The sequence below is a fragment of the Meriones unguiculatus genome, chromosome 5, assembly GCF_030254825.1.
Source record: "Meriones unguiculatus strain TT.TT164.6M chromosome 5, Bangor_MerUng_6.1, whole genome shotgun sequence".
Classification (NCBI taxonomy): Eukaryota; Metazoa; Chordata; class Mammalia; order Rodentia; family Muridae; genus Meriones; species Meriones unguiculatus.
The window spans coordinates 106041111-106055926 of NC_083353.1; the positions used below are offsets into that span (position 1 = coordinate 106041111).

Here is a 14816-nt window from a genome sequence, read left to right on the forward strand (position 1 = left end):
ACTCCTTGTGTCCTCAAAGACAGAACCTCTTCCTCCACATGGATCACAAAACACCGTCACAACTCTACCTAGAGGACTCTTCTTGGGGTGCAAAGTCCTCTTGTGTGCTGTGGCTGCACCTGAGTTAGTGTCTGACAGAGAATTAAAAAGAAAAAATCAAGTACAGCCACACATGCTGGCTTACACCTTTAAGCTCAGCACTCAGGAGACACAGAGAGAGGCGGGTGGACCTTTGTGAGTTTGAGTCCAGCCAGGGCTACAGAGTGAGACCTCATCTAATAAAAACCAGAAAGCCAGACAAGAACAAACCCTACCAAGGATGATCAAATCTTGGTCTTTTCGATTTCAAGTAGCCAGCCAGAGTGACAAAGCAAGCTCCATCAAAAAGCATGGAGCCATTTATTCACAATCTACACGTAACAAGAACCAGGCAAGTCAGGATGCTTTTCTCAGCCAACCTTTCCACATTTTGTTCAGTTTTCGTGAACTATAAATCACTGACTTCTTCACACCTGCAAGAGAGAAGAAGTGTGGGTGAGAAAATATGAGTCCTCTTTAGTGGACATTCAAGCTGGAGTCCTGGTGCCACTTTGACCAGAGGCCTGTCTTTGGGTTAGGGCTATGAGGGTTGACTGGAGCGTTCTGGAGGAGCTGGGAGCTGAAGGCTATTAAAGGCAGAGAGTGCACTGTAGCAGACACTTGGGCTGGGCCTCTGTTGTGCAGTACCATGCTGCTCACGTAACAGGGCTTCTGGGGGTAGCAAGTCTTTTGAGTTATGGGGGTTTATGGCAGGCACTGACTTTCCCGGGTCTTTCAGAAGGGAAGAGCCACTGCAGCTCAATGCTTTCTGTGTCCTACATGTGCCAGCTGTCTGTCTAGAACAAACGCTATTGTAACTACTTCCTGATTAGCACACATGCCGGGTTGCTCTCATGCCTGGTGTCCATGTCCCTCACATAGCATTTAGTGGTAAATGCACAGCGCCTGTCTCTCTCTGCCTGGACTGACAGCTCCCCCAGGCCAGGGGCCTTGTTCTGGTCACTCCACATCCCTTTCACATGGTGCAGCACCTGGTACACACCAGCACACAGTAGGTGCTTAGCTGAGTCGCCTGCAGCAGCAGAGTGAAGGCTGGTCCTCACAGCCCTCTCACTTCACCCCAACTACAAGATCCCAGAGAAGAGGCTCTCTGAGGCTTATGGGAAACCCATGCGTTGGGACAAATGGGATGCTAGTCTTCTCCAGCCCTGCTCATGGAGGTTGTTAGGGATCTGACTTCCTGTGTTCAAATGAGGCTGGCGAGGTTGGGGGTAGCTGAAGCCCTTTTCTTTCTGAGCTGTACACTGACCTGTGAGGTGGCTTGGGATGTGCATGCTCTTGGCTGTGGCTTGGTGACAAGGTGGCAGGATTCATGCCAGGGAGTGGTCTTTTGAACTACCTGGCCCTGTTACTTGGAAGCTGCCTCGCCTGTTTGGAACCTGTGGCTACTGCAGGCAGTGACAGGGAGAAAGAAAGGCAGGGTTCCCAAAATCATTAGCAGATGCGTCTGCATGCACGCTCTCAGCCTGACGCGATCTCATTGAGAAACGCAAGAGCTTTTTCATTGCCTCCACCCCTCTTAATTTTCTCCCTGGAGCAACAACTCTGGCCAGCCTCACCCACCTGAACACTAGGACTGGAAGATCATTACATAAGGTGCAGTTTTAAATTCCAGCGGAACCAACCAGAAGACAGAGCAGAGCCAGGCAGTCACACACGCAAAGCTCAGCGTGGCGAGCCCAGGCTGCTGAGTCACGGCTGGAAGCAGACTTGCCTTCTGAAAGCCTAGCGACAAGCTCCTTGGCGTTCAAGCATCAGGTAAATACTGAGCATGGCTGAGCGGCCCTGGGTGCCACCTTAGCTGCTTAGAGCACTAGAAGCCTCCCTTGACTGGACAGAAAGACTGGAGCAGAGAACTGCGCTACAAAGAACACTAGGAAATGATGACGAGGCCTGGGTAGTGGCCTATGACTGGCGAGTCTCCCTTTCTTTCTGGGCCTCGGTTTCTCATCTGTAGGATGCTATACCCTAGGTATCAAAAGGTCCACAAGACAGTAGTGGCTGGGAATATGAGCTCCCAAAGCTATGGGAAAGTCGGCAATGCAAGTGTTTATGTGCTCAGCTATGCCGAGGGGCTGGAGATTAGATTTTCACGGGCTCTGTCCATAGCCATACCATCCTGACTGTGCTCAGTCCCATCAGGTTGTCATAGAAGCTGAGGTTCGCACAAGGGTAAGAACAGATTAATTTCAACAAAGGTTTTAAAAATTTCAATCAGCAATTTCATAAAACTGAAATAGACAAAGTGTTCTTCAAAGGACAGCAAGGGATGCGAGGCGCGGGGGACAGGTGGGTGAACCTGGCTCGGGAAGTGGAAAGCCCCATAAAGATTCTACAGAAAGTGCAGCGTGGCACCCCAGGGCAGGAGGTTGTTTGCGTTACCCACATCCAACAGGGCTGGGGCTGGCGTAGCTCTGAGTGTGTGCTTAACATGGAAGGGGCCCTGGTATAATAAACAAAGACGGGCCGGAAAGAAAAAAAAAAATTCATCTAAACAACACACTGAACTGAGCAAGAAAGAGGATCAACAAGAAGGGGCCATCAATGGATGAAAGTGTCCGGCAAACCCTCTGTAATTCTATCCTCACACCTTTGAGGGGGAAGTCAGTAGACCTCCCCACTCACAGGGAGCTTCCAGATGACCTGTCCACAAAGAAAAACTGGTCTGAGGCAGAGCTACAACTTAATTTGACAAGTTTTAGACTTAGCTGGGGATGGCAGTGGACATCTACAATCCTAAAATTCAGAACAAAGCCAGAAGAACCAGTACAGAGACCCTGTTAAAACTGAGGAAGGGAAGGAGAGAGGGAAGAAAGGAGGGGGGAAAGGAGGAGGGAGGATGCTCAAGCTTAAGTGATAAACACATCATTAGAAAGATGATGTAAGACAAAAGTAATGATTGGCTCAACTGTGTTTCAGGAAAGGGCTGAGAAGCAGTGAGGCATGCTGGGATAGTTTTTAGGGACAAGACTAAACGTGTCTTGTTAATTCAGCTGAATCTTTTGAAGTTGGGAGAGGGATCTGCCCCCAGAGTTAATTGTGATTGACCATAAAGGCAGGTGGGGAAATTAGACTCACCAGCACCCCAAGCCTCCAGCGCCTCAGAGGGTGGCTGTACTGCCTTCAAGGCAGCGCTCTGAGAACTGTGTTTGCCTCCTGCCTCCTTCCAACTCCTGTGGTCCAGACACTCCATTCTGGGCTCTCTTGTCTGGGTGACCCTAGCCCAGGCTTAGGCTGCAGAGGTCCCTCAGCTGGCTGGCTAGCTATAACCCTATCTGTTGGTCTTGCTGGCAACAGCTCTGTCCCTCTTTCTACATCCTTCAGTGGCTCCCCTCTGCCCTCAGGGAAGCTCTGCATTCCTTGAATGCTGAGCGCAGCTTTGGGACCATCCTTTGCGCTGCTCTTACCTAACTCTCAGGGTGGTCACTGACTCTCCCATTTCCTACCTACTGGTTCTCACACCAACTCCCTCAAACTGCCTCAGCTGTCTCCAGCCAGGCAGACACTTAATAAATGGCTACTGATCAGACAAAGACAGTTGGCTTAGCTGGTCTTTTGTTAACAGAGATGTGAGGCCCTCAAAGGCAAAGCACTTTCTGCAAGGGCACCCTGCTGGCTCTAGTTCTTGATCTAGGAAACTTGATGAAAGCCCTGCTAGGTATATGAGAGATGGAGACCAGCTCCTGAAGAAGAAACTTCCCGAGGAAAGGGGCAGAGCGTTTCTGCGTTCAAACTAGAACATGTGTGTATCTGACAGAGAGAACTGCAAAGGGAAGCCATGAAGACTACTCAGGCTGCCCAGGAACACACCACACTGGCCATGCTTCCCAACACAATCTGCAGAGCTGGTTACAGGTGTCACAAGCTACCACCATACACAGAGAGGCCCGGAGCAAGGCCAGAAGACCCCCAGAACCGCAGGACCATCACTTTCTAGTTTCCCTGCCTATGGATGCCCACAGTACAATGTGGGCCCCTTAGAAGGGAAGCAAGTCACTGCTCAGGGGAAGCGGGGCAGAGCTCCAGAGCCCCTAGGGAACCTGGGCGGCAGGTTCTGTCACCACTGCCCTCTGCCGGCTAATGGAAGAACTATTGGAAAAGGACCCAGGGCCTGTCTCAGGGTGGAGGTGATCAGGAGGTGGTGATGGGATTCACATCGATTTTTTTTTTTCACTTCTGTCTAATCTTTACTATTCAAATAGGAAAAGTAGTTTTAGGTTTATTTTGGAGTATCTCATGTCTGTACTGTCATTCAGTTTTTACAGTCAGAGACTGCTCTTCTCAGTAAGATATTGCTATAACTAAAGTTAATTTTATTAAAATCAGATACATAATGGGATGGAGTCCTTCAGTTTCTCAGTTGTTTGGACCCAAAGGATCACAGGTTTTAAGTGACAGTTTAGTTTAACCCACAGTGTATGGAGCAGCAGAGTTCTTATTGGCTAAGGAGGCCAATGAAGAAAAACAGTTTGGTTTTTCTAAAATTCCCCCCCACCAAAAAAAAATTCAAACATACTCACACACCAACTGACATTAACAGATAGAAATTGCAGCATTCAGAAGAATCATCCTGGACTACATAGCAATACACTGTCTCAAAAAACAAACAAGGGCTGCATGTGGCTCAGTTAGAGCACTTGCCTAGCATGAATGAGGCCCTCAATTTGGTCAGCATTAAACCAGGTACGGTGATACCAACTATTATCCCTGCACACTGAAGGTGGGGGCAGGAGGATTGAGAATTCAAGATCATCCTTGGCTACTGAGAAAGTTTCAGGCTGGCCAGCGATATACAACACCCTGTCTTAAACAAAATTATACTAAGAAGATAATAGAATACTGATACAGTTCTACTTATCTTTACTGGGTTTCAACAACACCTCAGCTCAGAAACAATTCACAATCCACTACCTTCTGTCATTTATTATACAGCAAATCCCAGGTATCATTATTTATCCATAAATATTTCAGCATGTCTATTCTCTGAAAGACCAAGTTTAAAAGAGCAAACAAACCTAAATAACACTATTACCACAACTAAAAACATTAAAATGTTCCTTCTGGCACGGAAGCCCAGCTCAAGAAAACCAAAGGAGCAGGCAGCCACATGCAAACGTAAGTCAAGAGCCTGGACTCACTCAAGCTAACAAAAGCACCCCCATGTCAGCCCGGCCAGGACACAGCAGCAGGAGCTGTGTGACCTAGTGTTTAGTGTTTAGTGCTGCTGAAACCTGGCTAGATCTTTCCACAGACTCAGGAGAGCAATGTTGTATCCTGGGAACAAACGGGAATGCTGTGAAACTCTAAGAAATGTAGCCACACCAGCTCCAGGGCAGTCTCACACCCAAAGAACAGGTGCAGGGTGAAAGGTCATTCTGCTTGGGAGCTACCTCTGTGCCATTTCCATTAACACGAGTGTCTGTCTGCCTTTCCAGCCCAGGAGGTGGGATGGCCAAATCTCATTTTCATACCCTGAGCAGCCAGCACACACAGACGTTCAACGCATGATTTGAACAACTACAGTGTTACGAAAGGCTGGAAAGAGTGGGGAGACAGGAGCTACTTTGGAGGGCAATACCTAAGGATATATTTGACGAAAGCGCTGCAAGTCAATATAAAGGCGTAGGGGCCAGGAAAGTCACTTGGTGGGAGAGTGCTTACTGTGCACGTGATTCTCAGTCCCCCAAACACACAGACAGACCTGCAGGATCACAACTAAAGTTGAGAAAACCTCCCAGGGAGCAGAGGAGAAAAGACCGCGAGGTAACACATGGAAGACAAAAGAGAAGAGAAACCCCTGATCGAGGAGTGCGGGCATCTGAATAAAGGACTTAGAGAACGAAAACTAAGGAAACAAATGGGAAATGAAAGAACACTCTGGGTTTCCCCACTGAACGAGTGGCCGGGGAAAAGAGATCAAAACAGTCACATCATAGCATGCCATCAGGACTCCAGAGCCCCGGGGAGAATGAAGACACAAGGAGCTTCCAGAAAGAACACTCATGATGGAATAAGGATCAGAATAGCTTTGAACTTCAACAGTAGTCCTGAAAGTGAGAGATTAATTGCAGTAATTATTTCAAAATTCTGTCTTTTTCTCTTCCCTCCCCTCTCTCTTACTCAGAGACAGGATCTTGCTATGAAGACAAAGATGGCTTTGAACTTGTGAATTCCTGAGTGCTAGGATTATGTGTGTGCACCACCAGAACTGATGACCTCAAGGTCCTAAGGGAAATTATTTTTACTCTCTACCTGTCCTAAATATCAACCACATGTGAGGGTAGAGAAAGGAGGTTTCAAACAGTTTCCAAACTCATTCTTTTTCAGGAACCTGCTTGTCAAAAGGATGCTATGCACCAAGAGAGTGAAAGGCACAGACAAAGGGGACCAGACAGCCCCCACAGGGCAGATGAAGACAAATCCCTGGGCAGGGGAGGCAAAGCACGCCATGTGCCTCAGCTCAGTGTTAAGTTTTCAATAATGACTTAGCCCAAACTGCAAGTATGAAAGGACTACTGAGATAGGGGGATGACAAGAGCGGGCAGGCCTGGCAGGAGCACGGAGACAGAGGGGAGGACAGAACTATGACTGAATCACTCCCTGCTGATTGCCCACAGGGAGATGGCACCTAAAGCAGGGGAGCAGGGGAATGGCCACATGAATCCACTCTTCAGGAAACAGCAGTGAAAACAAAAATATGTTACTAAGAGAAGGAAGCAGGTCTCTGTGAGCATGGGGGATGGGGAGGGAGCACCCAGCACCGATGGTTTTGCACTGCTTTTCAACATAGAAATGTGAGGGCAAAACCCCATGCAGGAGTTATTTGAGGAACTGAGAGGAGAGGCCATGCCTCCTGCCAGCATTCCAGCTGGTGACCTGGTATAGGGTCAGGCCATACTACAGTCATGACTGGGACTATGGTATACTGCTTTATCAGGGTTTATGGCTGTGAAGGGTCAGAACTGCTCCAGTGCAGGGGATGCAAAGCTTTGTATTTCAACCAACAGCACTGACGCCATTTTGTCTAGCTTGTACACCACAGGCGCCTGTTCCCAAGGTTCTTACCAGCAGTAAAAAGGCCTTTGGTACTCTGGCTGATGCTGGAAGGTCTAACGATTGATGAGACCCCTGCAAAACACAAAAACAAAAAATATACCAAGAAAAGCCCAGAAAGATGGTTGCCATCTTAGTGGTCTTAAAAATCTGAAACTAAATATTATTTCCAGCTACTCAACAGAACTAGTGGAGGAGCGCTGACCCCATTGGGAAGCGACCCTGAAAAGGGCATCAGAACAGAGGGTTGGGTACTGCGGAGGCTAGCTGTCATCAGGCTCTGCTGGGTGAGTGCTGGCAAAGGCCTGGGCTGCTTGCAACTTGGCCTCCTTAAAATAAGAGGGGTCATCTTAGGGATTTAAAGCTGCTTGTGTCTTCTCCTTCTCAGTTCCGACATGCAGAAAGAGTTAAAGAGAGGTGTTTTTGTCGTTTTGTGTATGTGTTTTTTTTTTGTTTGTTTGTTTGTTTTAATCTAGGAGAAAAGCATCCATTGTAAAAGTAAATGAGAATATTTACTCTAAGACCCAGGGTCCCAGTCTTCCATTGCCTCAGGACAGCAACAACCACCAACAGCCCGGGCTGGCTGAATGAGAGTGAGCACAGGGGCATGTTCAAGAAGCCTGGTGCAGGCTCCCGAGACAGGGGAAGGGAGCCACCCTCCAAACTTCTCACTGCAGACTGCATTTTTCAATCTATAAGTATTTACTGGGGGAAAGTGGGACAATGAATTAATCTAAGAGATGAGGTCATTTTCAGTTTCATAGTTATTTCTCCCCTTTGCTACTGTCCTTTGCTACTCCAGAGAGAGGTGGGTCTCTCAGGAAAAGGTTGGGATTTTCTGTGTTTAGAGATAAAGCCTCACCTTGCTAATTAACCTAAGATGACCATAAACTATCTATGTAGCCCAAGCTGGGGCTGAACTACCTGCCCCTGCCTTCTGAGTGCTGAGATCACAGGTCTGCAGCCCCATATAGGCTTCGCTCTTTAGATAAACATTAGGGAGGTTGTGGAGTGAATGTGGAGAAACACCACTTGAGGGCCACCAGAGGGTAGCTGGCTGGATACAACCTGGTGAGTCAGAGAGAAGCCTAAAAATACCATCAGTCTCTTTCCTTCTCAGGCCACCGCAAGAGACAGACACACCTTTCAAATAACATCTAGAAGTTATGCTCCTGAAACGACAATCAGCATTGGTTCAGCCACTGGCGGTGGCTTTCACACTGCTTGCTTCAAGCAAGTGAACTCTGAGATTTGGAAAACCTTCAATTGTTCATGCTTTTCTTCTCCCCAGATGCAATCTCTCTCTTGATCTCGTTAGGGAAGAAGGAAAAAATAATGTGTCTGAAGGACACAAAGGCTGCTTTCACCCACAGCCAGCCCTTGCTCAACACCAAGCCACAGACACACCTAGCCGCACCACGTCACCACAGTCGGGGTCTTGAGCCACTTGCAGTAAAGTCTCTTCCACATCCCTGTTTCTCCCAGGAGGGTCCATGATGTGATTGATTTGCTGCTGTAAGGTTCTGGGCAATGTCATCAGCTGAGTGAATTGTCCTTCTGGGCTTTTATCTATCTAGGAAAGAGAGAGAGAGATGACAAGTGCTCTGAAGTCCAGACACAGCTGGACACATGGCTTCTATTTAAAAATCACACAAACAAGAGTCTCATATTATGTGGGACTCCCATGCACATATTTGTCATTAAGTTCCCTTCCTCTGATATAAGCCCAACACCTGCCCCAGGTGGCAAGGGAAACAAAGTATTTACATGGTCAGGATTACAGGTTCCTTCAAAAAGGACAGCCCTGGTTCCTGAATATTCCACTTCTACATGAAATTTGAAGAGAAGCCTCTTAAACATTTTTTTAAAAATTTTATTCTATGCATTGGTTTTTTGAATGAGAGCATGTATGTGCACCACATGTGTGCTGGGAGCTCAGAACTGAGTGTCAGATCCCTTGGAATTAAAGTTACAGTTCTGAGCCTCCATTGTGGGTGCTGGGAACTGAATCCAGGTCCTCTGCAAGAACAGCTCTTAACCATTGAGCCATCTCACCTCTTCAGATCCAAGAGAAACTTCTTTGGGGGGGGGGTCAATTTCTGACTTGGAGTTTACAATGTCCTACGTGCCTTGAGCCAGCAGCTAAAGGGGGTGGGGCTGCAGCCAACAAGTCCAGATCCAATCTAGGGACTCAGGTTCTCCTGTCCACTCTGAATGCTGTGAGACAGTGTGATCTGGATTTGTGTCCCTGCTCTGGGCGCCTCTTGTATACAACACTGTACTTCACCAATGACTGTAGACACATCCTGATGACAAAGGCCAGGCTTACTCTGAATCCTCCAGAACACAGGTGAGTGAATTAGTAGCTGATCAGCATAACTTAGTTGTCATTACATATGACTGAGCTACCTAGGCGGTTCTGTTTCTAATGCTGTCTAAGCACATTAAGTTGCTCAGGGACAAAGACATAAATAAAACTAAGTATTGCCTGGAGAGCACCGAAACAGAGGTCAGCCCACTGCTGAGACAAGACTAGTTCCCTAATACAGTGTATTTTGCTCCGAAGAATTAAAAATATAAGAACATGGAAGCTACACTCGAGCGCTGCTGCCTGCTCCGTGCAGAAGGAACAATGCCTCGCTCAGCAGCTTCTTCACAGTAGTTTTCAAGTAAGGATCTGCCTTGAGTTCTTTCAGCAAGTGTTTAGGTTTCAGCATGAAAGAAAAGAGGCAGGCGGATGGCTCAGCAGCCTGGTGATCTGAGTTCCACTCCCAGGCTCCATGTCAAGGTAGGAGAGAACCAACTCCACAAAGCCTGTGGGACCATGCACGCATCATGTAAGTTCAGGGCCACCTTGGTCTACATAGTGAGTTCCAGGCCAGCCATGGCGTCAATCCTGTCTCCAAACAATAACAACAAACAAACCACAACAGTCTCTGGGTGAAGGCATTCATTTACTTGCTTTTGGTGTAGCACCCTCTGAGAGCGCTCTCAGGCATGGATAGCTGCTTGCATACACAAAGCATGAAATGCAGGGTGAAGACTGGCCTCCTGCCCTGAGCTGGGAGAACTCTGAAGGGCCCACTCGCTTTCCAGCAGCCTCTCAGAGCCAGATGGGCCCACTGGATGCAGACACACCTAACCTGAAGATAGGTACTAGGAGTGTTCCAGTGAGCAAAGCCCGAGTAGACATGTCAGAGCTGTCACTGTAGAAGATGAAGCAGAGGCTCCGAGGCTGTCACCAAAAGAAGAAAAAGTAAAACCACACCTCAGGAGGGGGAAATCAGTGTTACCTGCACACCTAGATCATATAGGGGTGTGGTGGCCATTCTGTGTACCCTGATTAAGCTGTAGTGCTCAGCCATTGGTTATTTTAAAGATGCAATTAACACGTCAGCTGAGGGTATAAAGACAGCTGACCACCCTCACGGTAACAGGGCAGGCTCATCTATCCGCTCAAGGATGCAAGAGAAAAGCACACGGTCCTTCCAGGAAGGCAGTCTGCTCTAGACTCAAGGCTGCAGCACCACCTCTTCTCTGAGTCTCCAGCCTGCTAGTCTGTCCTAAAGATTGGAAACTGTCCTACGGATGAACTATAGCTGGTGTCTCTTCCACCCACCCCCGCTACCCTAGCTGTGCCATCTCTCTAGAGAGCCCCAGCAAAGAAAAGGGCTGAGCGCCCTCATCATGTCCCCAGAAGTCTAGCCTTTACAAGAACTCAGTGAATCCTAGTGGGTTATAGCAGAGACTACAAACCCTAGCAAGCCAAGATCCTGAGGCATCTGCAGCACCAGGTACAACAGATTATCGGAGTGGCTCAGCAGAGCCAAGGCTGTGTCTGGGGCTATGGACCTCGGGAGCAATGGGTTGTTTTCCATTCCTGCTGGGAAGGAGGGTCGGCATGAGCTCAGAGTCAACAATAGTCAGCCAGGCACTGGTGGCATATGCCTTTAATACCATCACTTGGGAGGCAGAGGCTGGCGGATCTCTGTTCCGCCATCCTGGTCTACAGAGCAAGTTCCAGAACAGGCCAAGGCTACACAGAGAAACTCTGTCTGGATCAGAAATTAATCAAACAAACAAAACAACAGTTACACCTTGGAGTCTGCCTCAGGGATGGGTTCATGTTTAAACTGGAAACGTGGACATTCCACGTGTCACGTTTGTCTACACTAGCAGAGGCAGAACATCTTTCCCCTCCTTTGACGTTTTTAAAACTTAAGTTATTTATGGGCGTGGGTGCACATACCACGGTGGGCATGCGGCGGCCAGAGACGACTTGTGGAGTCGGTTCTCTCTTTCCACCACGTGGGCTCCTGGGGCTTAAACTCTGGTCGTCAGGCTTGGAAGATGTCTTTACCCACTGAGCCATCCTGCCAGCCCAATCAATTAAATAGCATTAATGTCACCTGGTGAGCAATATGGGGTTGGGATAGCAACAAATGGTCTAATGAACAGAAGTTCGCAAGAGACCTGGCGTTATCTTAACTCCTGGGTGCTACCTGAAGGAGTCTAAGTCTACACACCACAGGTAGAGGTGGTCTTTTGCTACTCTGAGCACTCTTTACACCCCCTTTACCCCACCCCGCCACGCCTAACACTAGACCAGACAGGAGGGAAACAGGAGAGAGGGGAGAGAGAAATTAGGAAAATCACTGAATCTAATTTCTTTCCTTTTGTTTCTTCTCTGACCATGGCTGCAAGCAAACCACAACCAAGTGAGCAACAACCACAGACCCTGCTTCTTGGGTCCCTTGTATTTATGTACCCTCTGGAAAGTTCCCAGAATTCCAAACATCACACAACTGCAGAAATTATCTGCAGTTGGCAAAACCATGCTTCTGCTCGAGCACAAGGCAAATCATAGTCAGCTGCTGTGGAAGCAGCTCTATATCCCCACACCCGGGATTAAAACCAAAACACATTCTTATAATATTTCTGGATTTTTAAAGAAATCAAAATTCCAAAATTGTTATTACTTTTGGTACACCCATCTTATTGCTGCATTATTCACAACAGCCAGGAAACAGAACTGTTGTTCACGAACAGATGGATGGATAGTACAGTGCTGGCATATAGGCCCAGCATGCAAAAAGCCCCAGGTTCAAGCCCTATATAAACAGTGCATGGTGAGAGAAGCCTGAATTCTGGTACTTCAGAGAATTTAGGGTAATCCTTGACTACATAGGGAATTGAAGGACAGCCTGGGCTGTTACTGTCTGTCTAAACTGACTGTCTAAAATAAATGTAGCCCAAATATTCAATGGAACCATAAAGAAAAATGAAACCACGGTAACTACAGAAATGGACAGCTGGACATAAGGTGGTCTTACTAGGACAAGAGAGGCATCTTAAGGAGAAGGGCAGCAGAGGGTGATGCAATACATGGGGAAAAAGCAGAATGGCAACTGATTGACTACTGGACAAAAGGGAAGCAGCCAGACTGGGCCAGGGCATTCAGAGGGTGGGGGTGTGAGAAAGAAAAAGTCTAAGGTCACAGATGCATGAAAATGCCACTGAAGCACATCATTTTGTTAGCTTAAAAAAATAGCAACAGTAAAAAAAAGACAGTTCTTGTCACCAGGCCTCTGGCACTGGCCTGTAATTCCAGCTTCCGGGAGGGACGAGTCGGAAGGACTGCCAGGTTCAAGGCTTCTAGGGCATTGGAGTGAGTTCAAAACTATCCTAGGCAACTTAGAAACACTGTCTCAAAATAAAAAGTACCAAGAGGGTTGGATGTAGCTCAGGGGTAGAACACTTGTCTAGCATGTGTGAGGCACAGGTTCAAGCACACCTACTTCAGAAAACATAGATATATAAATACTCGCTCTTCCTTTGGTAGTGTGGGGTCAGGGCCCGCACACAGCTCACCTCCAGTTGGCCTTGCTGTGTTTTATACACCACCTGAGGATCCTCCTGTAATATACTCCCATAGAGCTCTCTGAAATGGGCTATGTTGGGCTTCACGATGTTCAACACTTTGGCTTTTTCCTCGCCAATCACCATGCGAAAGTCACCTAGTTAAAACAACCAGAAAAGTCAGTCTTCCTCGAAGAAGTCACACCCTGACCCATGAACAATGAGGGCTCGCTGGAGCAGCATGCTAGGATCCCCCGGCAGAACACCTCTTTTCTCCTTTAAAACAGTCATCATGGTATACAATGAATTAGAGAGTTGGGGGAAAAGGTCCTTTGAAGTCACAAAGCAATACAGTGTTAGGTAAAGCTCACACAAGGTCACTGGCCTGGCCATGGGTTTTATTTGTTTTTCCAGTATGGAACCCTCTGGGCTGACAAACATTATGAAAACCCTGCCTGTGGCCAGTTGTTGACCATTGCTTTAGGTTCCTAGCACCCGGTGGCGGTTCACAACCAACCACCTGAAACTCCTCTGATGCCATCTTCTGGCCTCTGTGGGCATGGCGTGCACATGATATGAAGACACACACATACACAGGCAAAACTTATTCACATACAATAATCTTTAACTGATTCAAGTGGAGAGAAATGAAGGGTGTAATGCTTGCTACAGGATGAACTGGGGACAAAATAATTTCTCTGAAGGAAAATGAGCCACTTCTATTTTGTTTACTTTTGCCCTTTGGAGTCAGGGCCTCATAAGTCTAGACCAGCCTATAGCTTGCTGTGTAGCCCAGGTTGTCCTTCGACTCCTGATCCTCCTGCTCTGCTGGGGTTCAAGGCACATGCCGCCACATACTCTGCAGCAATCTCAGAGGTAACTGCTCTGCCACTGAAGATGATCAGCCAGTCCTAGAGAGAAGACTTGTAAAATGGGGTGCCTGAGTGAATGCAAGAGGCTGGTGGGGGTGGGGAGGGTATGTGCCTCAGGGGTAGAGCACTTTCCTGGCTGGCACAGGGCCTGGGGTTACATCCTGGTGTTTCCAGGAAAGAACAGGTAGGACTCCAAGGTGAAGTGGCATGAGGGTGATGTGCTGAAGCCCTGGGCATATGCATGGCACAGCTGCCGAAGAGGCCCCTGGGAGTAGGATGGTGAGAGAACCTGTCACTCAAAAGCGGTCACTTCGGGGAGCAGAGAGTGTACTTTGGGTAATTTTATCAGGACCCATGCCAATTCTTTTTTTCTGAGGGGAGAAGGACTCTTAAGAGGTTATGGCCTGCCATAGTGGAATTCCCTTGAACAAACTGACGGTTTGTTGGGGGAAAGTAAAACTATGAAGCTGTCTGCAATGGAATGAGTGTGGCGTGACTCCTCTCAGGCTCATGTTGAGGTGTTGGGGTACAGTCTCTACTGTGAGGAAAGAGTGACCCTGACCTTTGAGCGACTATTAGACAGGATCATCATGGTGGAATCCCCAGGACTGGATACGGGTGGCTTCACTGTATACTGAGCAGAAAATATATATACACCTGCTCCCATCCTAGGTGCCATCTTGGGACTGCCAGCAAGAAGGTGACCAGATGAGGTCCCATGTCCTTGACCAGAACTGGACGCCAAATCAAACATCCTTCCTTAGGAACTGCCCAGGCTATGGTACTGTGCTACCAGCAACACCAAAGAGACTAAGCGAAGGCCCAATAGCATGTACTATATAGCAAGAAGTAAGACTCTCTTTTTTTTTTTTTTTTTTTTTAAGCATCAAAGGACCAACTTATCCTATAATATGGTGGACATACAACTGAGGA

General features: G+C 47.8%; 1 protein-coding gene across 6 annotated transcripts in view; it reads right to left on the reverse strand.

Moving 5' to 3' along the window:
- Window positions 1-363: 363 nt before the first annotated feature.
- The window catches only part of Tamm41 (TAM41 mitochondrial translocator assembly and maintenance homolog), a 37145-nt gene continuing 22692 nt past the window's right edge, over window positions 364-14816 (reverse strand). For 2 of the 6 annotated variants that reach the window (XM_021653469.2, XM_060383964.1), the window contains exons 5-8: window positions 13024-13169; window positions 8560-8725; window positions 7165-7227; window positions 364-512 (exon numbers count right to left, since the gene is read on the reverse strand). In XM_021653469.2, the coding sequence (XP_021509144.1) occupies window positions 436-512; window positions 7165-7227; window positions 8560-8725; window positions 13024-13169 (452 nt within the window). In that variant the 3' untranslated portion in view covers window positions 364-435. Of the gene's footprint in view, window positions 513-7164; window positions 7228-8559; window positions 8726-11401; window positions 11526-13023; window positions 13170-14816 lie in introns of those variants that run through there. The other 4 variants (XM_021653470.2, XR_009591913.1, XR_009591914.1 and 1 more) reach the window with 4 other exon arrangements.